The 23,931-nt window shown below is 38.0% G+C and overlaps 1 protein-coding gene across 3 annotated transcripts in view; it reads left to right on the plus strand.

The window, feature by feature from the left end:
* The window catches only part of DICER1 (dicer 1, ribonuclease III), a 73,210-nt gene that overhangs the window by 16,193 nt on the left and 33,086 nt on the right, over positions 1-23,931 (plus strand). For 2 of the 3 annotated variants that reach the window (XM_041758224.1, XM_041758223.1), the window contains 7 exons: positions 11,023-11,210; positions 11,843-12,005; positions 12,986-13,116; positions 14,098-14,232; positions 14,683-14,843; positions 17,203-17,371; positions 18,823-19,295. In XM_041758224.1, the coding sequence (XP_041614158.1) occupies positions 11,067-11,210; positions 11,843-12,005; positions 12,986-13,116; positions 14,098-14,232; positions 14,683-14,843; positions 17,203-17,371; positions 18,823-19,295 (1,376 nt within the window). In that variant the 5' untranslated portion in view covers positions 11,023-11,066. Of the gene's footprint in view, positions 1-6,265; positions 6,330-7,237; positions 7,339-11,022; positions 11,211-11,842; positions 12,006-12,985; positions 13,117-14,097; positions 14,233-14,682; positions 14,844-17,202; positions 17,372-18,822; positions 19,296-23,931 lie in introns of all 3 variants that reach the window. The other variant, XM_041758222.1, reaches the window with a different exon arrangement.

Here is a 23,931-nt window from a genome sequence, read left to right on the forward strand (position 1 = left end):
TTTTGGAGGAAATAATAGGCAATAGTAATACTGTCTACTATGGGACAGAAGATACAGGTAAGCCCTGATTTGGGTGGTACAGATGGCCCCTATGTGCTGTATGAGAGCAGAATCAAATAATAGAGGTTTTTAGGTCCTTGGGGGGTGGGGGTGAGTGGCAGTTGGGGCCCAGAAGCAGAAGCTCATGTGAAGGTCAGGATATAATTGTTAAAGCATTTTAGGGAAAGCAGATAACAGGAGTGGTTGAATGTCTTGCACATAGCTACATTGTGGCGTTTTACCCCTTGCCTGGAACTTTTAATATATTTGCTTTCCAGACTCATTATATTCAGCAGTCTCTCAGACTCCTTTTGTCTCAGGACTGACCACTAATTTTAGTATTAAAATTAATGTGCATGCATTATATTGTATTAAAATAGCTTAACATAGAATAGTGGTCTTTTTTCCCCCCTCATAGATATCCTTACATGGTATATAAAGGATAAGTGAGAAGATAGACCGTGGTATATAAAAGATGATCAAGGGCAGCCCTGGTGGCACAGCGGTTTAGCGCCACCTGCAGCCGGGGTGTGATCCTGGAGACCCGGGATCGAGTTCCACATCGGGCTTGTTGCGTGGAGCCTGCTTCTCCCTCTGCCTGTGTCTCTGCCTCTCTCTCTCTCTCTCTCTCTCTCTGTGTCTCTATGAATAAATAAATAAATAAAAAATCTTTAAAAAAATAAAAGATGGTCAAGAATTGAGTAGATTTTAGCATTTGTTGAACAGTATTTTTATTGAGTAAAATACAGAAACTTGGAATCAAACATTAACCTTAAAACTCATCTTGAAAGTTAGTGGTGTATTAAGTATTTATCTCTCTTGGAACAAAACTGAAGGGTAAATGTCATTATAGATAACTTGGTAGGACGGTTCTGGGTGCCATTTTGGTGCGTTGGAATATTGTCTTTTAAGAAGTATTCCAAGTACGTGGACCATTGTGGCTGGCAGCCTAGAGATATTTCTTGTATGGAGATTTTGATGGATGATACTTGTTAAAATGCTGCTTGACCTGTATTCAATTTCAATTTTGGATAAATCTAATTTTAGGCATAATGATGTTGAAATATAAGCATAATATATTTGTTACAGATTTACAGAAGCCCGGAAATTTATTTGGTTAATAGAGTAGTGTAAGAAAAGAAGGCTAGTGAATTTGGTTTAAGTCATAGAAACTGGGGTAAGTTTTAGCCACATTTAAAGGCTTACCGGAGAAGTTTTAAAATTTTGTTTTTGTTTTCTGTTTTTGTTGGTTTGTTTTTAACCTAAAACCTGGGATTAAGAGTCACATGCTCTATGAACTGAGGCAGCCAGGCACCCCCAGAATCGTTTTTCTCTAACTATTGTCTTCCTACAAATCATTTTCAATGTGAAAGTTTGTTTTCCAGTTTTAAAGTCACAAATTGTTCAAATTGTGGGAAATTTTAGAATGCGGAAAAGTTTTAAGGAAAGAAGGAATTAATTGCTCATGTTAATAGTCCAATCCTATCCTCATTTTTGGGGTGAATTTTCTCTCTCTCCATTCCTCCTTTCTTCTTTTGTTCAGTTTTTATCTTGACTTAGTCATGATCGTCCTCTAAATAAAAATGCTCTGCTTTTTTTGCATTGTATGTTGTACCTAAGTATTTTTTTTGTTCATTATAAACTCATCATTTTTAATGGTTCAGTTGCATTGTATCCGGTAAAATGAACCCCGTTTACCACACCATCTCCTCATTCAGTGTTAGACATGGAGCACTTTCTGCTATTTATAAATGGTAAAGATGGAAGGAGCATTTCTGTATGAAGTTTTTTTGATATCGGGGTCATGAGTTTGAGTCCCACGTTGGGTGTAGAGATTACTTAAATAAATCTAGAGAAATGATTCTCTTTTAGGTTAAAAACAAACCAACAAAACCAAAATATTTTAGGATAGATAATATGCAAGGATTTTAAATTAATAACGACAGGTCTGTCAGGGAGCAGGAATTCCTGTGTTCTTTAAGGTCCTTCAAGCTGGGCTAAGACTCATGCTGAGTGAAAGAGATTAACAGGAGAAAATCAAATATGACAGTGTGCATACGGGGAATCTGCACAGACATGGAAGTTCCACAGACAGGAAGGCAGAGGGAGAGGTGCGTAGGTGGTCCAGAACCAACAGGAAGGGAAGGGGCCGGGACTTCAGAGGAAAGGAGAGCTCTTCCTGGGGCCTAGGGAGAAGAGCAGATGTTTGGTAATTAGATGTTTGCCCTGCCAAACAGATGGGTCACTTAAATAAAATTGATCTCTGCTAATAACCCTGATTCTGGGAAAGACCCTTGCTTTAGATTCTTTTATGTACTTAATGGAGAGGCAAAAGTTTCTTTTGAGCCCACAGGGTCTCAGTTGCCTTCAGTTCAGAATAATCTCTCTGCCAAAGTGGCCCATCTCTACGCAGCCTGTCGTTGGCCCCTACATAACAATGAAAAGTGGGAACAGTTCTCTCGTGCTGTGTATTTCATTATCTGAAGATACCAGTATTTAAATTCTTGAAACTATTATACCTTTTCTTTTCTCTTTGGTCTCTCAATCTTTTGTTTAACTTTAGTCTTTTCATAACCTGTATTCACCAAATGGTAGTTGAGAAATCCTTGAAATACTTATTTTATATACCATGGATATTTTGGCTATTTGCTGTATTTTTATCTTCTCAAACTTTATCTAATGATTTCTTGCCCATGGTATACCATCTCATTGCCTGGCAACAGTTAAGTGAAGTAATGTTTTCAGTGATGTCTGTGGAGCCGAACAGAAGCATAGTATTTTTCAGTTTTTGCTTTTAAAGAGAACTAGTGGACACAAAGCTATTTGATTTTATTTCACATTGTATACTGTGTTTTGTGATTTAACCTTGATTTTCATTCTACAGTAAATTCACGATGATTAGGTAGTTTGTGGTTGGTGGTTTTCAGGTTTATCTGGTTAAAAATACTGTATAAGATCTTGTGTACTTTAAATGGTAATGCATTTTCCATGCTGAATCTTAGGATCAATAGTGCATTTTAGATATTCTTTAAGAAGTTTCTTGAAGTCTTAGGAATTGCTTGAAAACAAAGGTTCTAGATAGAGATAAGAGTGTGGTTTTGTAAATACTATCATGTATTGGGCATTTTTTGTGTTGCGAGGACTTTTTTCCTACTGAGCTTAACTAACATACATGATCTTACTGAATTCTCAAAATAGCCAGAGGTTATTTTACAAGCACGGAAACCATCTCAGAGGTAGCCTGATAAGCCGTGATCTTTTTGACACAGGACCCCTTGCTGACTTTCAAATGATTTTTAAATGAAGGATACTTAAAAAAAAAAAAGGTTTGCTTTCCAGATCCCCAGTGGCCTTCCTCTGGGCCCCTCCTACACAGAAGGCCTCTCTGAGGAGTGACTGTATATGAGAAAGTATTAAGGGGTGACGGCATCACCTTGGCTCCTGAGAGTAAAACAGCTGAGACTCCTCCTGCTCCAACTTTAATTTAGAAAAAGGAAGATTGGTGGGAGTAGTTTTTAAACAACTTGGATCCTTTCTGTGTGCAGATTCCTTTTTAATACAGTTAAGTATTTGTACACTTAGCTCCATCTTCATCTTAAAAGCTCATCTCCCTAATATAGATGGGCAGCATATTTTAAGATTTCTCTAGTATTCAAATTCCAAGAAATGGAAATTTGTTATTTGGCATGAATATTATTTGAGAATATATTTTATGTCTTTTTTTTTTCTTAAGATTATATTTCTTTATTCGTGAGAGACACAGAGAGAGGCAGGGACACAGGCAGAGGGAGAAGCAGGCTCCCTGTGGGGAGCCTGATGTGGAGCTTGATCCCAGGACCCTGGGATCACAACCTGAGCCCATCTCCATCCCTGAGCTGAGGGCAGGCACTTAACCACTGAGCAACCCAGGTGCCCCTGTCTTTTTTTATTTTTAAAGGCCAGTCTTGAGGAAATTAAAAACAGAATTTCCTCCCCACCCAGAAACCTATCCACAAAGGTGGAGGGAGGAAAACAGTTTTATTACTGGGTGAGCATTAAACCAGAGTGTGATGTTAGTCACAGGCTGTCCACTGAAGAGATTCCAAAAACAGAAAGAAATACTTTTTTTGTACAGCTAAGTGGTTAGACACTTGACATCCACGTTTTCAAGGTAGAATTGCTTATTTCCTCACCCTTTATGAGGTAGGTTTTGTGGTTTGGAATCAAGTGACTGACTAGGCCCATCTCTTCTAGGAAACTGAGTAATTGGGCATTGTCTTTCTTGATGATTATGTTTCAGAGATGGCTTTCAGGTCCTTAGGGAGACATTCTTGAGATGTGAGACGGGCTAGAGGCTATTAAGCTTTTAAAAAGATTCACTTACATTTGGAAAGGATTAAGAAAGAAATCGTGAACAAAGGAGAGGAGGAAGGAAGCTTTTCCCTTTATTATCAACTAGGAGAATTAAGCCTCTAATTTTTTTTTTAAAGATTTTATTTATTTCTTTATTCACGAGAGACAGAGAAAGAGAGAGGCAGAGACACCGGCAGAGGGAGAAGCAAGCTCCATGCAGGGAGCCCTATGTGGGACTCAATCCCAAGACTTCAGGATCACGCCCTGGGCTGAAGGCAGGCGCTAAACCACTGAGCCACCCAGGGATCCCCAAGCCTCTAATTTTTGATTTGCCTTTATGACAATGTATAAACCTGTTTGCATCTATAGCCAAAGACTGCCCTAGTGATTTTAACCTTGGTTCGTTAAAATAATGCCCTGGTCTCCGTAGCATATTTGTTACTATGAACTGAAGGCTTTTCAAACATTTCTTAGTTTTATCTGTTAGCTTACAGAAGTACTTTTTTTTATATATATAAAGATTTTATTTATTTATTCATGAGAGACACAGAGAGAGAGAGAGAGAGAGAGGCAGAGACACAGGCAGAGGGAGAAGCAGCTTCCATGCAGGGAGCCCGATGTGGGACTTGATCCCAGGACCCCAGGACCATGCCCTGGGTCGAAGGCAGGCGCCAAACCGCTGAGCCACCCAGGGACACCCCCACCCCCCAGAAGTACTTTTGATACTTTTTTAATGTCACAGTGTTACTATTATGTGTGCCTGTGTGTTGTGTCTTTTGTTTACCTTGAGACTTTATGGTAGTCATGCCTGGGCTTCATGAGAGTAGGAAGGAAATCTGGGCAGTGATGCTTACAAAGTTTGTAGTATCAGCATCTGTGACACATTATGATTAAATGACTGAATTGAATGTTTTGTTACTAGTTTTGGAAATGTGTACCCTGAAGTTCTAGATGCTTTTAGACTTCGGATGAGCAGGGGTAAGTTGTCTGTTGTTATAGGGCTTTGTCTAAAGGGCTACAGGGGGATACTGGATTTTGGTGCTAATGTGGGTGAAGTTTGTTGATTTGTACTAAAACTTGACTGAGTGTCTGGGATGTGGCACATCTTTTTCAGTTATCCTGAGAGGGCTTATCAAACAGGAATTTGCATTTTTGCAATCTAAGTTATGATCATCAATTAAAAAGAAGATTTGACCTATTAATTCTGTATTTATGAACATAAATTGTCATTGTACTTGGATGTTAACTCTCTCCCGCATCTCTGTGCAGAATAGTCTAGGGAAATAATTTGGATAATTCACCAGTAATTTTGTACTAGTGGAATTGCATTGAAGTTTAAAGGATTATCAGTGTTACTATTTTGGTTATGGTGTTTCTAAAAAAGATGTGAATGTGAATTCGACTGGTGTAGGGCATGACACATCAGGCCCTGTTGATGTCTTGAGTTTGCATCTGATGAGGTAGCAGTATAGAATGGAATTAAGCGTCAAAGCATGAGGCTTTGGAAACACAGACTGGACACTAGGAGAGAGAAGATCTGTTTACGTGAAGCACCGTCCTGACTTAGGACTTAACATAGTGTTCGAGTAGTTTTAAAGCTAGATTTTAATAGGGAAAAATGTAATTTACTTTCAAGAATTCTCCCTTATAGCTAATTGGATTGTAGTAACAACTTTCAAACATTTTCAGTTGTATCAGAACATAATAAATACTAATTTTAAAGGCAGCGCTTTCAGGCATGTGCTGTCTTCCTGACTTTCGTTAGAAAAATAAGTTACCAGGAATCTTATTCTGATAAGTCAAATGTAAAAATTTTGTCAAGTAGGAATTTTCTTAAAGTTGGTTTTTAAAAATGAGTTTTATGTTCTAAAATATTCTCTCTGATTGCTTTTAGGTTACCTAGGGTATGAATTAATACAGACTTGGAAACTGAAAGAACTTAGAATCAGCATTTTGAGGTAAATATGTACATACTAAAATAGTGCTAAGGTTTCCCCATTCTGCTTTGTTAACCTTCTAGCAAACCGAATTTGTCTCTGAAATGACTAAGTGTAACCTGTGCTTGCATGTCTTTGAACCGACTAGCCCAGACAGAGATGTGTATAATCGTTGCCTTCCCCGAGCTGGTGGTAGTGGAGGTACTGTGGTCAAGCGAAATGAGCACAAGCAAGATTTGGGGTCAGATCTAACAAAATCAATGCTGGGTGATTAAATGAAGCTTTCCATCTCAGTATTTCATGGTTTCCTCGTTTTTGATATATAATCTCTGAGGTTGAACCACACTAAATTTATATTTCTTTAAAACAATATTGTTGAATTGTGTTCTGCATTCTTTTATTCATGAATGAATTGTGTAAAAGAGTTTATGGTGTGGATTTAACTGTGGTGCTTTTAATTCCATTTGGAGAAATTGAAATTATTCACCAATTACATACATGTATTGAGGTGATTTGGATTTCTCAGCCAAGCGCCTCGTCTGGTGATCGTTATTCCTTTTGTGTGTGTCATTCAGGATATAACATATACTTGTCTTCTTCTCTCTCCCTCCCCCATTATCCTAGCCCCTGTCTTTGGGTTTTCTTGTATTCATTTTGAAATCTTTTCTTGGACTTGCCTCTGAACTTTTTCTTTCCCCCAGATCTCTGGGAATTAGGCATGCTATTGTTGAATCTCGTTCTCTTGTTCTTTGTTTTAGAGAGTAAGCCTTCGTACACTAAAATAATCCAAATGTCTTTTGTTTAAAATTTAATACAAATAATGGGCTTTTATTTAACTCTTCATATCAATAGGGCTTTCTTGTAGATGTGTTTATATTCAGTTTAAGTACGGGGATCTTACACTTGGCTATTTTTGCATTTATTTTTAGAGCAGAAGCTTGGGCATGCTGTGATTTTCCAATAAACTGCTATCACAATGTCACAATGCAGTTCAGACAACAGCAACACAGAGATCTCAAACATTAAAACGGTAAATCTGTGATTTATCATACATAGAAAGAGGAAGAGAGTTTGTGTGTTTTACTCAATTATTTCTGAGTGACTAATATTTGGAAGTTATGAAACAACCTCGCCGATTTCATGAATATAAATTGTCTGGCAAGAAATTTAAAATCTGTGATTGAAAAACAGCCCTAAGGAATTGTCTGTCGGCTCTGTGAAAGCAGCCAAACGATAGTTCTGTGAGACTACAGGACTTCCACTGGCCAGCAGGGATTCAGAGCTTTTCATTAAGACCACGTTAAGAAAAAAAATTTTATTTAAACATGTCAAAGAAAGTAAAAGTTGGCAAAATTGTAGATTTTTCAGTTTTCACATTATTGGATTACCTTTTGAATTTTTTTCATCTTAGATTTGTGTTCTCTAAATAGAAAGTATGTTTCTGGGGCCAGCCACTGGGTATGAAATGAGTGAAGATTACCTTGGCTATTAGGACCTTATGGAGAAGTTCATTGAGAGGGTTCAAGTTGCTGTCCTCATTCCCTTGCAGGTCCTCTCCTCCACCACTCTTACGGGGAGTAGAAATGGAGAGGGTCCGGATTTCCCAAACATGAATTATCTTTTGAACTGTGACGATTCTGTTCTGTATATTGTGCAACTTTCATGACTCTCTCCTTGAATTTATCAGATATTTATGTAAATGTATGTATGGTACATTGTAGCAGGAAATTGAAGAGCTGCAGAAAATGACCTGTGTCTTGCTTGTAGGGAGCACGCATGCTGGTAGAAGAATAAGGTGTGTACGTGTGTGTTTCTGCGCATATGTGTGTGAGGACATAAAATTTGAAAGGCAGACAGAAGCTGTTGGAAGGTTTTTTTGTTTTTTAAAGATTTTGTATATTTATTTGAGAGAGGGAGAAGCAGACTCCCCGTTGAGCAGAGAGCCTGATGTGGGGCTGGATCCCAGGACCCTGGGAACATGACCTGAGCCAAAGGCAGATGCTTAACCAACTGAGCCACCCAAGCACCCCTTTTGGAAGGTTTTTATGTCATTCACATGGACACTGTTTTCATTCTATACACTTGCACGGCTTGCTTGCCATGTTCTGGGTGTGGTTTGGTACTTTGGGTTATCCAAAGACCTACAGCTGTGAGACCTACAGCTCCTGTATGCAAGGGAATCCCAGACTAATCAGTCATTTTTATTCATTTGCTTTTATTAAAAAGTCTTTATTTGGAAATAATTTCAAACGTACGGCAAAGTTACATGAATAGGACAAAGGATATGTACTTTGCCCCATTTGCTTTACTGGTTGCACACATTCTCTGTGTCTGTAGTTTCTTTTTATTTGAGAATAAGTTGTATACGTCTCATGGCACTTTACCCCTAGATACTTTGGGGTATGTTTCTTAGGAATAAGGATCCTCTTTAAAACAGCCACAGTGTAGTTATTGGCTTCAGTGACTTTGAACAGTTTTATCAGGGGCTCTATGATGCCCTTTATGGTGTTGTCCTGCAGTACAAGACCCAGCCTGAGATCACTCACTGCATTTAGCTGTTGGGTATCTTTGTAGTCTTCTTTAATCTGGAACATTCCTATAGTTTTTCTTTGTATTTTGTACATTTTTGAAGATTATAGAATCCTTTTTAAAAAATAGAGCATTTTTCTCATTTTTAAAGACTATCACTCTGGTGTAATTAATTAATATTATTCTCACTGTTATCTCTATGAGAAGAAGTGGTGACCCCAGTGACAGTGGCAGGAGGAGGGATGCTGCAGGTTCCTGGCTGTACATGGTGTTTAAAGGTAGAGGAAATGGTATTTGGGGACTTACAGTGCTGCCTTCTTCCTGTTTTATTCTCTTCGGCTACCAGGATTTAGGCTTACTTCCTGATACCTTTGGCCCTGTTTTGGGTTGGTCTTGGATTAGCATGTGGCTTGGAGGAAAAGTGAGCAGGTCAGGTTTTGGCATAAAGAATTCTGGACAGCAGGCAGCCTATAATAATGAAGATGTAGAGGAGCAATCCCAAGGATGGTAGGCAGGTAAGAAGTGCCTGCAGTTTCAGCCATGTGCCTCCAGAATGATCTGCCTGGGCCCCAGGAGGCCTGCCTGGGTAAAATGGATTTCACTTTAGGTTCTGGGCATCCATATAGAATAAAAAGCTTGAGTGATGAACCTGAGGGTGTGCAATCAGTGATTTCACTTTAGGTTCTGGGCATCCATATAGAATAAAAAGCTTGAGTGATGAACCTGAGGGTGTGCAATCAGTGGGCCTGAGGAATTGAGCAAAGTGAATGCCAAGTGTGGGATAAAAAGATGGCTGTTTGAGCTTTGGTTGGGTAGAGAAAGAGCACATGTGTCTTATGAGGAACGGAGTTGGTAATTGTCAGAGTGGACTCTGGAATCCTTCGCTGAGAATGATGATGAGAATGGCTGTAGTGTCTGGTCCAGTGGCACCTGCCCTGTTGAAGTCCTGCGCTCCTGCAGCCCATGCCCCCTACTACTTACCTGGGGCTGCACTGCTGTTAGCTGGATATGGAGTTGTTGTCAATGGAGCTAATCTCTGAAATCAGGACTTGGTATCATGCCTGTGTCTGAAAGAGACCACTTGAGACTTCTTGTTGGATTAGGTGAGATCACTTAAGTTACTGTGCTGTATCACAGTTGTACATTTCCCGAGTCAGGAGATTCAGAGGTTCTTGTCAAGGAACAAACGCTGGGCTTCTTTCTTTCCAGTTTCATAGAGTGATAACAGTGAACACAAGGGTGAAGATTTCTTTTGGGGGCAAGTAAATTCTGCTGGCAGTCAGAAATTCGGCTTTCATGTTGAGATTTGAGACCTGAACCCTTTATCTGCAGGTTAGGAGTTTTAAAAAGACTCAAGTTTGGTCTGTCCTTTTACAGAATCAGATTAATCTTTGGGAAAGTATACATGAGACACAGAAGAGTGCTTACATATCATGAAAAACTCACAGAATGGTACACTGTCTTAATTTATCTAGGATGTGTGTAATTTTAAAGATACATATTTAAATAGTTGGTCAGCCATGCATTTGTGATTGGTTGTCAATTGAGAAAAAGTCCTCATGTGTTTATGGTCTGTTGATAAAACCACAAAATGTTGGCAGGCATTTGAATCTTTTCTTATATTCAGGCACGGTGCTAAGCACCTTCCATACATTATCTCATAAGTTTATCACTAATGGCATCATAGAATTGACAAAGGATGTTTGAAATATATTTATGTATATATCTACATATTTCGTATATATATATTTAAAAAGGCATCATAGTCATATTTTCTTTTAAAGATATATGAGAAAAAGCATAGTTTTATATCACTAAATATAGATACGGGTATTCTTCATGGTTCAAACTATTCCTTACATAACTATACTATAATTTATGTGGCTCATGTTTTTATTAATATTTTTGAAAGGTCTTTCTTGCTTTTGAGTAATGCAGCAGTACATATTTATAGTCACCTCATTCTTTCAGATAAGTTTCTAGGTGTAGAATTGCTGGGTTGGAGAGTGTAGAACACTTGACTTTTTAAAACGATCCTCTTAGATCAAGGAAAAGCTAAAACAATTATAGGAAAAGTTTGAAAGGGTCCATAGGAATGATATTCCGATGTTTCTCTTGTTTCTGTGCTTTCTTTTGTTCTTAACCCTGCATGGTGGTGTAATGGTATTCTTTTTCCCTTTTGTAGTAAGCTGTGCTAGAGCAAAATGCAATGAAAGAAGCACTGGATGAATGAAAAGCCCTGCTTTGCAGCCCCTCAGCATGGCAGGCCTGCAGCTCATGACCCCTGCCTCCTCACCAATGGGTCCTTTCTTTGGACTGCCATGGCAACAAGAAGCAATTCATGATAACATTTATACGCCAAGAAAATATCAGGTACTAATGAGAACACTAATACGGGAGCATTTTCACTAAAATGGAATAAATTAGCATATAGTTGACACGACTTATATAAAACCCATTTTACCTTTTCAAGCTCTCCTCTTCTGATTAATTTTCTCATTCCAAATACTTTTGTTCTTAATAGTCCTTTTCTTTTCTAACATCTGCCGGGTAATTGATTTGATAGTTTTATTTGTGAAGTTCCTTCTTGTTTTCTCCCCTCTGAAAAACCTCACTGCTCCTTAATATCCACTTGGGTGTGTCTGTCCTCATGAGCTGGGTAGGAATTGAAATTGATTTGAACAACCATGAACTGGCAGGACCATGATTACTTCTAGGCTCAGTCATTCATATTATTTATGAGAAGTTTCCTTTCCCCTGCAAAAATAATTCGTAAATAAATTGTAAATGTCATTCCACGCATAATTACAAACACAACTATAAAATAACAGGCATTTCAACACCTGTGATGATTATTTTTATGTGAAGATAAATTTTTTTTTGGCAAATTTATCACAGAGACATTTTAGAAATCAGTAAAATTTCCTGAATTGAAACAAAATCCTATTTCCCGAACTTTGTACTTCGATAAGAAGTGTGTAATCTTTTTTCCACTGTATTTCTAGGTTGAACTGCTTGAAGCAGCTCTGGATCATAATACCATAGTCTGTTTAAACACTGGCTCAGGGAAGACGTTTATTGCAGTACTACTCACTAAAGAGCTGTCCTATCAGATCAGGGGAGACTTCAACAGAAATGGAAAAAGGACGGTGTTCTTGGTCAACTCTGGTAATAAAAAAATTATTTTATGAAATTGGAGGAAGTTGGATTAGATTTTATGGTTAAGCACGTTTTCTCTCTTTATTAAGTTAGATTATTGAAAGCATAGAGAGTTTGAGAAATAATGTATTTGTTGAAATGCTGGTAGAAGGAATATCATTTTGTCTTATTTCTTACTAGTATGCCTTTTTTAAGAGTCAGCCATTTTATTTCACAGGTGTTAAACTTCAGCTTTTTCCTTAAATGGAATTGCATTTAATTCTGATTCTGCATTTTTTGCTTGATTGACTTTTCCAAATATAATCTAATCTAGATTGTGACAGTTTTTTTTGTTTTTGATGTTTTAACTTTGCAAAGTTATGTCAAAAAGATTATGAGATCAGTAATTTTATGATATATGATTTTGCTATGCCAGTTACAGAAGGGAAGTTAGATGCTTTTTAAAAGTTAGATATTCACTAAGAGTTTACAGTACTAGTTTTTATGTGTTTGGGATTATATATTAAAAAGTATAAAATGTGAACCTAAACAGCCAGGGCACTAACATAATCCTGCCATTGGTCTCTAGTTTGTTTTAGATTGTTGCAGTGTGTGGTATATACATGTTCTCATGTACTTGAAATATATATGAAACTGTCTTATTTCATGGTGAAATGATCTGATTTCATGCAGAAAACAGGAGGGGTGGATCTGGAGTAGTTAACATTCTAGCCTAGAAGTTATATTCTTCAGTTGGGGAAAATCAACTGTAAAGAAGAAAGGTGGTATAGAGTTCTCTGAAGTAAATGACTGTAGGTTCTTCAGTTTAGTAAATGCATTCTGGTGAATAACCTTGGAAATAGGATTTGAAATTGGCTATCTAAGAAATTGGGGGTTAGGTATAATATATAGTAATAAGGATTTCCTTAGCTGTCTTACTCATTAGTAGTCCAGAGAGTCAACTAGGTAAGATTTGTCATATTTACATGGAGTATTGTGTTTGTAATCAGCAAACCAGGTTGCTCAACAAGTGTCAGCTGTCAGAACTCATTCAGATCTCAAGGTTGGGGAATACTCAAACCTAGAAGTAAATGCATCTTGGACAAAAGAGAAATGGAACCAAGAGTTTACTAAGCACCAGGTAAGAGTTGTAGAGAAATCTCACCGTTTAAATCCCTACAAGTTTTTGCCTTCATTCGAGAGATCATCTCTGGCATTGGCTGTCTCTCTTAGGTTTGAAAACTCTACTTCCCTGTATTTCACTACACTAGAAACTAGCCCTTACATCCTTTCTCACTGGAGGTCTCATGCCAAAACCAAGGAAGGAGTCATGTATGTTGCTCTTACTTCATAGAAGAGAAACAGCTTTATGCTGTGATTTGCTTGATTGAAAAATACAAATTCTGATGACCTATCTCCAACTCGTAGATAACCTGCTTTTTCGAAAATTTATGCTGGAGTTGAAGGTCTTGAAACTAGAGAGATTTCTTGGTTGAGATCCCTGGGTCTTTGAGAGAATTCCTCTAACTGGCCTGCTTTTGCAGACCAACCATGGGTTGAGGGGCTTCTTTGGTGTCGGTGGGTCTGAAGTGGTTAAGAGTTGCTTCCTCACAAACTTGGAGCAGTCCACAGTGACGACTGTGTCTCACCCACGGGGTTGAGTCCTTGTCAGTAAAGCACTTACATGTCCACACAGTGATGAGTGATGATGCTATAAAAAGAACATTGAGTTTATGCCTTCTTCCAGAAAACCTTGTCAGTTTAATGAGAAAAAAAGAGGAAAACTCGGTGTGAATTGTTTTGTAAGTTGATTAAAATGATAGGTCTCATCAATCAAAATATGGCCATAGGAACCTGAAAACCTGAAGTCAATTTAGTAGATTTATCAGAAAGACCTATTATCAAGGATTATTTTTCTCATGTTCTGTTTCCATATTTTCCTAATTCTGCTTCTTGGTTCCAAAATAGAAGCTTCCATACATTTAGAATTTTTGCTGTAATTCTGACTAATGAATTTCTTAATTCTCACCCACGATATAATGGTCCCATAATGTGATTTGATGTAAGTGTATCCAGGCAGGTAAAAGGCATATTTGTATACTGATGCCAGTTTTCCTTTTAGGTTCTCGTTATGACTTGCTATGTCGCCTTGAATGTTTTGAAAAATGGTTACTTATCCCTGTCAGACATTAACCTTTTGGTGTTTGATGAGTGTCATCTTGCAATCCTAGACCACCCCTACCGAGAAATTATGAAGGTAAATTTTTAGATTTTTATCATTTTTAATTCAGGTCAAATTACTGAGAATAAGCAGTGTTTTTATGTATCAAGAGCAGCACCATTAGTTACCAATTTTGGGAACTTGGTTCTATGTATGAATTAATGAATATTAAATTAATCTTCACTTAAATCTGTGATAATGAACTATAGTAAATAACTTATATGGTAAATTGAAATCTAGAATAAAATTTTAAATATGATACAAATAAATGAAGTACATAATCTATGATAAATTAATGATATGATCTGTCCTAGCATATTTAAATGTGCCTTTTGATAAACAGATCTTTTACACAAGCTACAGTAATGCCATAAGTCATATTTATAGTACCCGTCCATCTTCTTGACATGTGTTAGCATGGCAGTATCTCTCGTGTTCCGGCCTCGCAGAATGATTCCTTATTGACAATCCCTTTTATTGTGTTAGCTCTGTGAAAATTGTCCATCGTGTCCTCGTATTTTGGGACTCACTGCTTCCATTTTAAATGGGAAATGCGATCCCGAGGAATTGGAAGAAAAGATTCAGAAACTGGAGAAAATTCTGAAGAGTAATGCTGAAACTGCAACTGACCTGGTGGTATTGGACAGGTACGTGCCTGGGCTCGGATGGCTGTTGCAAGGAATGAGCCAGTCAGAGAACTGTCGGGACACTTACCCTTGAGGGCAAGGATCTAACCTTGTTTCCACAGAGAGCGGATGGAGGTTTTCTTTATTCGGAGACAAGATTGTATAAGCGCAGGCCCCTCCTGTTTGCTGATGTTAATGAGCACCAGGAACTCGGACAGGAAATTTGTGTTCTTTCCTGTCACTGTGTGTGCTTGGTTGTTCTGACCTTTGTGTCCCATGTGATACTTAGAACACTAACTTATTGACAGAATTTAGTATTTTACAGTATGTCTTAAAATGGTTGGAAACACCCTATAGTTCTGAAAATGAGTGTGTGTGTATGAGAAAACCGTGTATGCTTCCCTGTTTGTCTCTTTGAGAAGGTGGCTGTTTTGAATTTAAGTAAAAGGTGCACACATACATATTTTCTGATTTGAGTTGGTGGAAGGGAGCCTAAATAAAATTAGGTGGGTTTTTTTTGTTTTGTTTTGTTTTTAAGATTTTATTTATTTGTTCATGAGAGACACGGAGAGAGAGGCAGAGACACAGACAGAGGGAGAAGCAGACACCCTGCAGCGAGCCCCATGTGGGAACTCCATCCCAGGACCCTGGGATCACAACCTGAGCCAAAGGCAGATGCTCAACCACTGAGCCACCGGGCGCCCTAAATTAGGTTTTTAAGTAAATATGATTCAATTCATATTAAAGTATCCTTATGTCTTTATTAGATATAGTCTTTAGAAGGGCTAATGGTTATCAAGTGGTGGTTCTTGAAACAGTTATAACAACTAGGAAGCTGATTTCTCAGGTTATGGAGTCCAGTCAGATGGGTTTTGAAATATTGGTTCCACTAACTGAAGGCTGTGTAACTTCAGGTGAGTCGTTTACTGCCCTGGAACCTGCAAAATGGCATTGACGTGGTTTCAGGGGATTCTTTGTTCATCAGTCACAGTGATACATGGAAAACGTCTTGCAGTGTGCCTGCCATTTATAAGTCTTTTTTATTTCATTTTATTTTATTTTATTTTATTTTATTTTATTTTATTTTATTTTATTTATTTTATTTTATTTATTTTATTTTATTTTATTTTATTTTATTTTATATTTTATTTTATTTTATTTTATTTTATTTATTTTATTTTATTTTATTTTATTTTATTTTATTTTATTTTATTTTATTTTATTTTATTTATGATAGTCACAGAGAGAGAGAGAGAGAGAGGCAGAGACACAGGCAGAGGGAGAAGCAGGCTCCATGCACCGGGAGCCCGACGTGGGATTCGATCCCGGGTCTCCAGGATCGCGCCCTGGGCCAAAGGCAGGCACTAAACCACTGCACCACCCAGGGATCCCGTGCCTGCCATTTAATAGGAACTCAGGGAAAGTTCTCTTTGTAGAATGAAATTAAATTGTGATGTTTCATATTCATGGAACTTAAGGATTCAAATGCTATATGAAGTACAAATCTCAGGACCTTCCCGACATGCTGTTTTTGACTTTCTTGAGCCTAAATGATCTGAGGTAGAAGTAAAAGGCTGTACTTATGCTTTATCTGCCCCCAATTAGATTGGTAGGCCTGTACTACCTGGAATTTTCCGAAGTATAGGTATTAGAACATTTAAGTAAAACTGATAAGTGAACTATTGAATCTGGCACTTTCTAGTTCTCTAAGCTTGACTCTGGTTAAGTATAAATTCTGATTGAGAATAATGGAACTGTAGTATTTAAATATGTCTTTAGTATATTTCTTCTCCTTAATCACTGTTAGTGCTTTTAGAATATTATGTGCTGTTCTGATTGTCAGATTTCATGAAAGACGTAAGAGATCCAAGGATGACACCGTAATTGTTTGACAGTTAGGTGAGCTTTCCTTACAAGGATATGTTAAAAACACATTAAAATAAAACTGACATTTGCAAATGCTAAAAATTTCAATAGTATGGAAGCAGATAGATTTAATGATAACACTTTCCCTCTAGGATCTGCCCTCCCATCCCTATTTCTGCTTCTGAGAAGTAATTGTTATAATTGTTATTGAGTTTGAATAACTTGATGCCCAAGGAGGCAAAAGTTCAAAGTTGAAACCTAAAAACTGAAACAAAAAACCCTGAGGTAATAAGGTAATGACAAGACTCAAAAAGTTCTTTGAATGTCAGCCTTAAGCAGTCTTTCCTTGAGCCCCGCCGAGCAAGCATAGCATGGATAAAAGTGAGTGCCTGTTAGGAAGACCACTGAGGAAGACCACTGCCTGCCCGAGATCCCAGGTGCAGACATGTAATAATGGATCGCAGTGCTGTAGGGAGTTTCTGGTGGCAGTGACAACTTCTGTTTCCTGTTAAAGATACACTTCTCAACCATGTGAGATTGTGGTGGACTGTGGGCCGTTCACGGACAGAAGTGGCCTCTATGGCAGACTGCTGGTGGAGCTAGAGGAAGCACTTAACTTTATCAATGACTGTAACATATCTGTGCATTCGAAAGAAAGAGATTCTACTCTAATTTCTAAACAGGTAAGCATGTACAAGCCAGTAGAGAAAGCATAATGAAAGGCAGCTGTTTATTCTTAATATTGAAATGAAAACCTGTTTTTTTTTAAAGGTTTTAATTTTTTTTTAAAGATTTTATTTATTTATTCATGAGAGGCACAGAGAGAGAGGGGTAGGGAGAGACACAGGTAGAGTGAGAAGTAGGCTCCATGCAGGTAGTCTGACGTGGGACTCGATCCCGGGTCTCCAGGATCATGCCCTGGGCTGAAGGCAGCACTAAGCCGCTGAGCCACCCGGGTTGCCCTGAAAACATGTTTCTAATGGGGCTATTGTATATTTTACTTTAAGCTCTTATCTTCTTAATCTCTTTGGACATTTTTCATTGGACAGATCATACTGGGTTGAGTTTATGGTAACCCATCCAATGATTAAGTATAGACATCCCTGATTGAAGATGGGTTGGGTTCATTTTGTGAGTTAGTCCCTGCTTGAATCCTTGGACTGAAGGGATTCTGTTGTTACCTTGTATATAACTGATTATGAGCCCATCATTCCTGAGTGGCGCAGCTTTGGGAGGAGATCCCTTAGATCTTTGGTCCTCCAAGCGTGGACTCTAGTTCAGCTGTGTAAGCATTCCCCCTGGAACTTGTTAGAAAAGCAGACCAGGGGTCCCATCCTTCACCTGCTCAAGCCCCGGTAGAGGGCTCCAGCTATCCGAGGTTTGACAAGTGCTCCAGTTATCTCAATGCATTAAAATTTGAGAACCACTGTCCTGGGACTTTGCAACCATTTGTGAATAATGCTGTTGAATCTGAGACTCAGTTTCTCTCCTGCTCATCTGTTCTGGAGCAGCAATGCCTAGACTCTTCTATCTTTGGTTTCTCATAAAGTTTGTGTTCTTATACTTGCCTGTGGAACTGACAATTCCTATAGCCCCTTTATGGATTTACATTCTGCTCTGAGCTAGAGTTGTAAGATGTGGCACTCTGGGTATAAAGTGCAAAGAAAATTGTCTTGCTCTTCTTTGATATCTAAAATAAAATTACTCTGCTACATAATTCCTTGCATATTTACCTGGAAGTAAATGACTCTGTTCTACTTATAACTAATGACCAAAAAAAAAAAAAAAAAAAAACCTAATGACAGACCCGAAATTAAATTTTATTAACACTATACCATTGTCTTTTATTTTCTATTATTATTTTTTCTGGGACAACAAAAGAATGGTTCTAGATATATCTAGATATATCTAGATATATTTATATACACTTTCTCATATGAGAAAGTAGAGATTGAAAAGGCCAGTGGGTGGGCCATTCCCCCCAACCTTGAGGAATTGACCTCAGTGTTTATATTAGTGAGGAGAATTTATTTTGAAGGGGCAGGCTGAAGACAACTTAAATCCCAGTTAAACCTCATATGAAAATGCTACATGATTACTGTTTGGCATTTGGCTCTTTACATTTTTTTTGTAGATACTGTCAGACTGTCGTGCGGTATTGGTAGTCCTGGGCCCCTGGTGTGCAGATAAAGTAGCTGGGATGATGGTAAGAGAACTGCAAAAGTATATCAAACATGAACAGGAAGAGCTGCACAGGAAATTTCTATTGTTTACAGACACCTTCCTAAGGAAAATACATGCACTATGTGAAGAGCACTTCTCTCCTGCCTCACTTGACCTGAAATTTGTAACTCCTAAAGTAATAAAACTGCTTGAAATCCTACGCAAATATAAACCGTACGAGCGACAGCAGTTTGAAAGTGTCGAGTGGTATAATAATAGGAATCAGGATAATTATGTGTCTTGGAGTGATTCTGAGGATGATGATGAGGATGAAGAAATTGAAGAAAAAGAGAAGCCAGAGACCAACTTTCCTTCTCCATTTACCAATATTTTATGTGGAATCATTTTTGTGGAAAGAAGATACACGGCCGTTGTCTTAAACAGGTAAGTCTTTAAGATGAACTAACCTGCTTTTCTGTGATAGAGCAGGGCAGCCCTGTGCTTCGTGGAATGCTGAGCTGTCATAGCTGTGAGCCTGGCAGAGGCTTGGGGAAGTGTCCTCTGTGTGGGCCCCTGTAATTTACGTGTAATGCTCTGCTAGAATCGACAGGGTGGACGTTCGTGTATGACCATAGCTTTCCTGAAGGCTTGATTTGACAGGACCGGGTTTTTTTTTTTCTCAAAGGATGCTTATCTATTTTAATCCATTTAAAATAGTAAGTGTAGAAAGATGAAGTTACATTAAAGGAAAGTTTTTTGGGTTTTTTTTTTTTTTTTTTTTGGTTTTGTTAGATTTGATTCAGATATTGTTCATCTGTGACTGTGTGTTAGGCGTTGTGTTGATCATTTCACACCAACCTTTCTCCTTCAGGTAATCTTAGGATAAATGTTACCTGGGAATTATTGTGACTGTCTTTTTTGTTGTTGTTGTTAGCTTTTTTTTTTTTTTTTATCTTAACTAATATTGATTCAAGTTTGCCAATTTGAAGTGGAAAAAGTTCAGAACAATTGGATTTGCAATTTGGATTGGTTTGTAGGCTATATATTATTAAAATTTTCTGAATCAGAAGAAAATAAATGTTAAAGAAGAATTCAGAGAATATTGGCAAAAGAGGGCAGTGCATCTAAATTAGGCTATGAATTCCCAACTCCATGTTTTCCTGAACATAGACCCAGCCAAGTTGCTGTACTCCAAATTTGTGTCAAATAGGTAATGTACGGTTCTTCTGGTGTGTGTACAGATGCTGTAGTGTGTCTACAGCAGGGCCAGAAAGGGTCCTCACGATGGTTCTTCAGATAATAATCTGTTTCTCTGTGGGATCCATTAATTGGCCAGAGTTGATCTATAAGAGCCAGTTATGCAAGTAGTGATCTCTGAGGAGAAATTCAGCTTTGTTTCCTGTGGTAATTTGGGATTTTTTTTGTTCCTTTTTCTAAACTGCTTCTGACTGTTCTGGGGGCTTTGAAAACTTACTGGAGTAATGAGAAATTGGACTCTGGGGTTGTCATCTGGTGGTTTTTAGTCTGGTAATTTTCATAGTCATTGGGCCTGATCCGTATGATGAATACAAGGTAGAATAACTTTAGGTAGTGAATTACACTGGAATCAGGAGTTTAAGGTTGGAAAGGGACTCATTGACTAATCCAGCGCACTTATTTTTACAAAAAAAGAGAAAGGGCCTCAGGAGTAAAAGTGATTTGCTCTGAGTTAAATTACTAGGCAGTGGCAGAGACAGTTCTAGAATCCTGATATCCTACTTTTGAGTTTCCAAGTTCCTTCTGCAATCATAATGCCCCTGGGCATCAGAGAACACTAAAAACCTGTGCTTTCTAGTAGAAAGTCGATCAGGAGACAGACCAGGGAGAGCATGACAGACCAGAGAGACAGACCAGGGACCGTTGGAATTATTTCTTAGAATAGGAGAAAAGGCATTTCAGGAGTCAGAAAAGTTTAATATCAGCACAGTTCCAAGCCTCATTAGAGACATGCTCCCTGCCCCCATACAAGATGGTTTAAGAATTAAATACATTTTATAGGGCTTAGCAAGAAGAAATGGCGGCATATTTTCTTCTTTTCTTTCCCTCTTTTATACATGCTCTTAAATGTAGAGGTGTGCCAGTTTTCATTGTGGGAATATTAGCCTGAGAAGGTTTATCAGAAATCAGTTACTTCCTATTGACTTTGAGGACCAGATTAATTGTGATCAACTTTCATAACATGGGGCTGGAATTTAGTGTCGGATGATGAATCAAGAGCCGTTTGAGGGTTGACTTTATGGGCAGCTAATTAAATATACAATAGAGGTCTTGTTCCAGTAAGCTTTTTAATAAGCTTAGAAAAACTTCCTGAAATCCAGATTCTTTCCTTCCATCAATTTAATAGGAAAAACCCTCAGTGAACGGTTTCATGGGAGTCTAAGCTATTGTGATACATGGGCAATTTTGTCCTCTCCTAATTAAAAAAATAAATCATAGCTCTCTCTGTAGATAATGTAGCTAGTGTATAGTCTTACGTTTATAGTTTTCCTTTTTGCCTTATGTATGTGTGTAGAGCTATACAGTTTATAACTTATGTTTAGATATCTTTTTAAAGTTTTACAACACTCCATGAAGGTGGAAGGTAGACGTTTTTTGCTATATTATAGATGAGGAAGCAAAGACTCAGTTTGTGACCCTCCCCAAGTCACACAGATATCAAGAGGCAGAAAAAAGGGCTTCCAGTCTCCCAAGTCTGGTCTTCTTTTCACTGTGTAATTTACTAGTCTTGTGTGGTGCTGGCATCGGACAAGCCTGGTTCACAGCCTTGGTCTACCCCTTCCACTGTTTTCCTCCTTACTTTGTTTACAGAAAAGCTGCAAAGAGAATACAGAGCTTCCGGTCTCCCTCCCTTGGTCTCCCCACCTGTTTTTTTTTTTTTTTAAGATTTATTTATTCATTCATTCATTCATTCATTCATTCATTCATTCATTCATGATAGAGAGAGAGAGAGAGAGAGGCAGAGACACAGGCAGAGGGAGAAGCAGGCTCCATGCCTGGAGCCTGACGCGGGACTCGATCCTGGGTCTCCAGGATCACACCCTGGGCCAAACGCAGATGCTAAACTGTTGAGCCACCCAGGGATCCCTTCCCACCTGTTAACATTTTAGTTACCATGTGCATTTGTCACACGGGAGACTAGCATTGGTGCATTACTATTAACCAGACTTCAGACTTTATTTTCATTTCTCAATTTTCCCATTAATGTCATCTTCTTAACCAGGTACCATACTGCATCTAGTTGTTGCATTTCCCTGATCTCCTCTGGTCCTCTATATTTTCTGGTTTTCCTTGGCTTTGATGACCTTGACAGTCTTGAGGAGTATTGGTCAAGAGTTTGGTGGATTGGCTCTCAGTTTGAATTTGCCTGATGTTTTGCTCAGGATTAAATTTCTCAGGTTTTAGGATTTGGAAAAACACCGTGGAAATGAAGCACCTCCTTCCCATCACATTGTATCAGGGGGACTCATGGTGTGGACATGAGACATCACTCATGATGGGAAACTTCATTGCATGATTATGATAGTGTTTGCTTTCTTTACTATGATATTGCTATTGTTTTATTCCTCACTATTTTCTTGAAGCAAGTCACTAGCTCATCCTGGCAGGGAGGGCTTGAACTCTTCCTGGAGAGGGGTGTATTATGTTATTACTGGAATTCTTCTATAAGAAAAACTTACCTCTTTGATACTCTATTTATTTATATTTATTGACTCATATTCTTTTTTTTTTATTACTGTGGACTCATAGTTGTTTATTCTACACTTAGAATAATCTGAGAGTAGGTGATTTGTTTTGTTGTTCACATTGTTCCACTCTAGGCCACAGAGGGGGTTCTTTAAGGTTAGTGCCTGTGTCCCTTGGACATGTCCTCATCCTGTTGTTTTTTTTTTTTTTCTTTTTTTTTTTTGAGAGCTTCCTGACTTCTAGAATTGCAAGATGCTCCAGGCTCTTGTATATTCCCTGTTCCTGCCATGGAATCACCCATTTCTCCAAGGATCCCTGGTTCCTTTCTTTTCTACCCACTGCTTTAGATGTTTATTTTCTGAAAGTTATTAAACTTTTTAAAGCTTTAAAGAGAAATTTTTCTCTCTCAGCATCTTCATTTGTAAAATTGTAATAATCTCTGTCTCTTGACAATGTATATAAAAATAGTGTTTTATCACCTATATAGTAGGTGCTATTTGCTTTGTGCACACATTTAGGGCGTATAGGATTCATGTACTCTATCAGTCATAGGGTTTTTTTTATTTTTTATTTTTTTATTTTTTGGAAAGATCACAGGAATTACATTGGATTTTCTCACATTGATGAGCAAATGTAAGGAGTAAGGATGCTATTAAAAGCTATTGTTGATAACATGCTTTCGTACTTGGCAGGCGTTTCAAATGATGTGTTTGAATTTTTTTCCCCTTAACGGTTGTCTGCATAAATTTGCACATTTAGTTAAATTCCAGTTTCCCATGATATGTCCACTAGTTTGGAAGGCATATTTCCTATTTCTGGCCTTGCAGTTTCTAATGTAATCAGGGAGGTAATGTGTGCACACACACAATACAATCTGTGCACTGGTGCCAGATGAGTGAGTTAGGTACACAGATTGAGGGTAAACATCTAGAAACTCTTATTTTTGACAGCAAGTTATGTCTGCTGAATATTATATAATTGACTCTTGAATTTGAATGCTTTTAAGTTTCATTTTCTTTGTAAATTTTCATGGAATTTTTAAAAAATGCTGGTCTCTGATGGATTTGAAATTAGGAAAACAAATTGGTTCTTAGCTGCTGATAGTTTCAGAATCTCTGTGCGCTAAAGATCAGCTGGGTTTGTGGAACCGCTTGCTTGTGGAACAGCTCACATAAACTGAGTATAAAAATCAAAAGAAACAAGTAAGACTTTGTCCTATCAGTTCATGGTACCATGAAATCTGTAAGCAGTTTGTGTTACTCACTTGTAAGCTCCTTGACCACTGGAGACCTTGTTGTTTCTCTGGAAGCCTGTAGTTTTGAAGAGTGTGCTTAGACATCCCTTAATTTATCAGATA

The sequence above is a fragment of the Vulpes lagopus genome, chromosome 6, assembly GCF_018345385.1.
Source record: "Vulpes lagopus strain Blue_001 chromosome 6, ASM1834538v1, whole genome shotgun sequence".
Lineage (NCBI taxonomy): Eukaryota > Metazoa > Chordata > Mammalia > Carnivora > Canidae > Vulpes > Vulpes lagopus.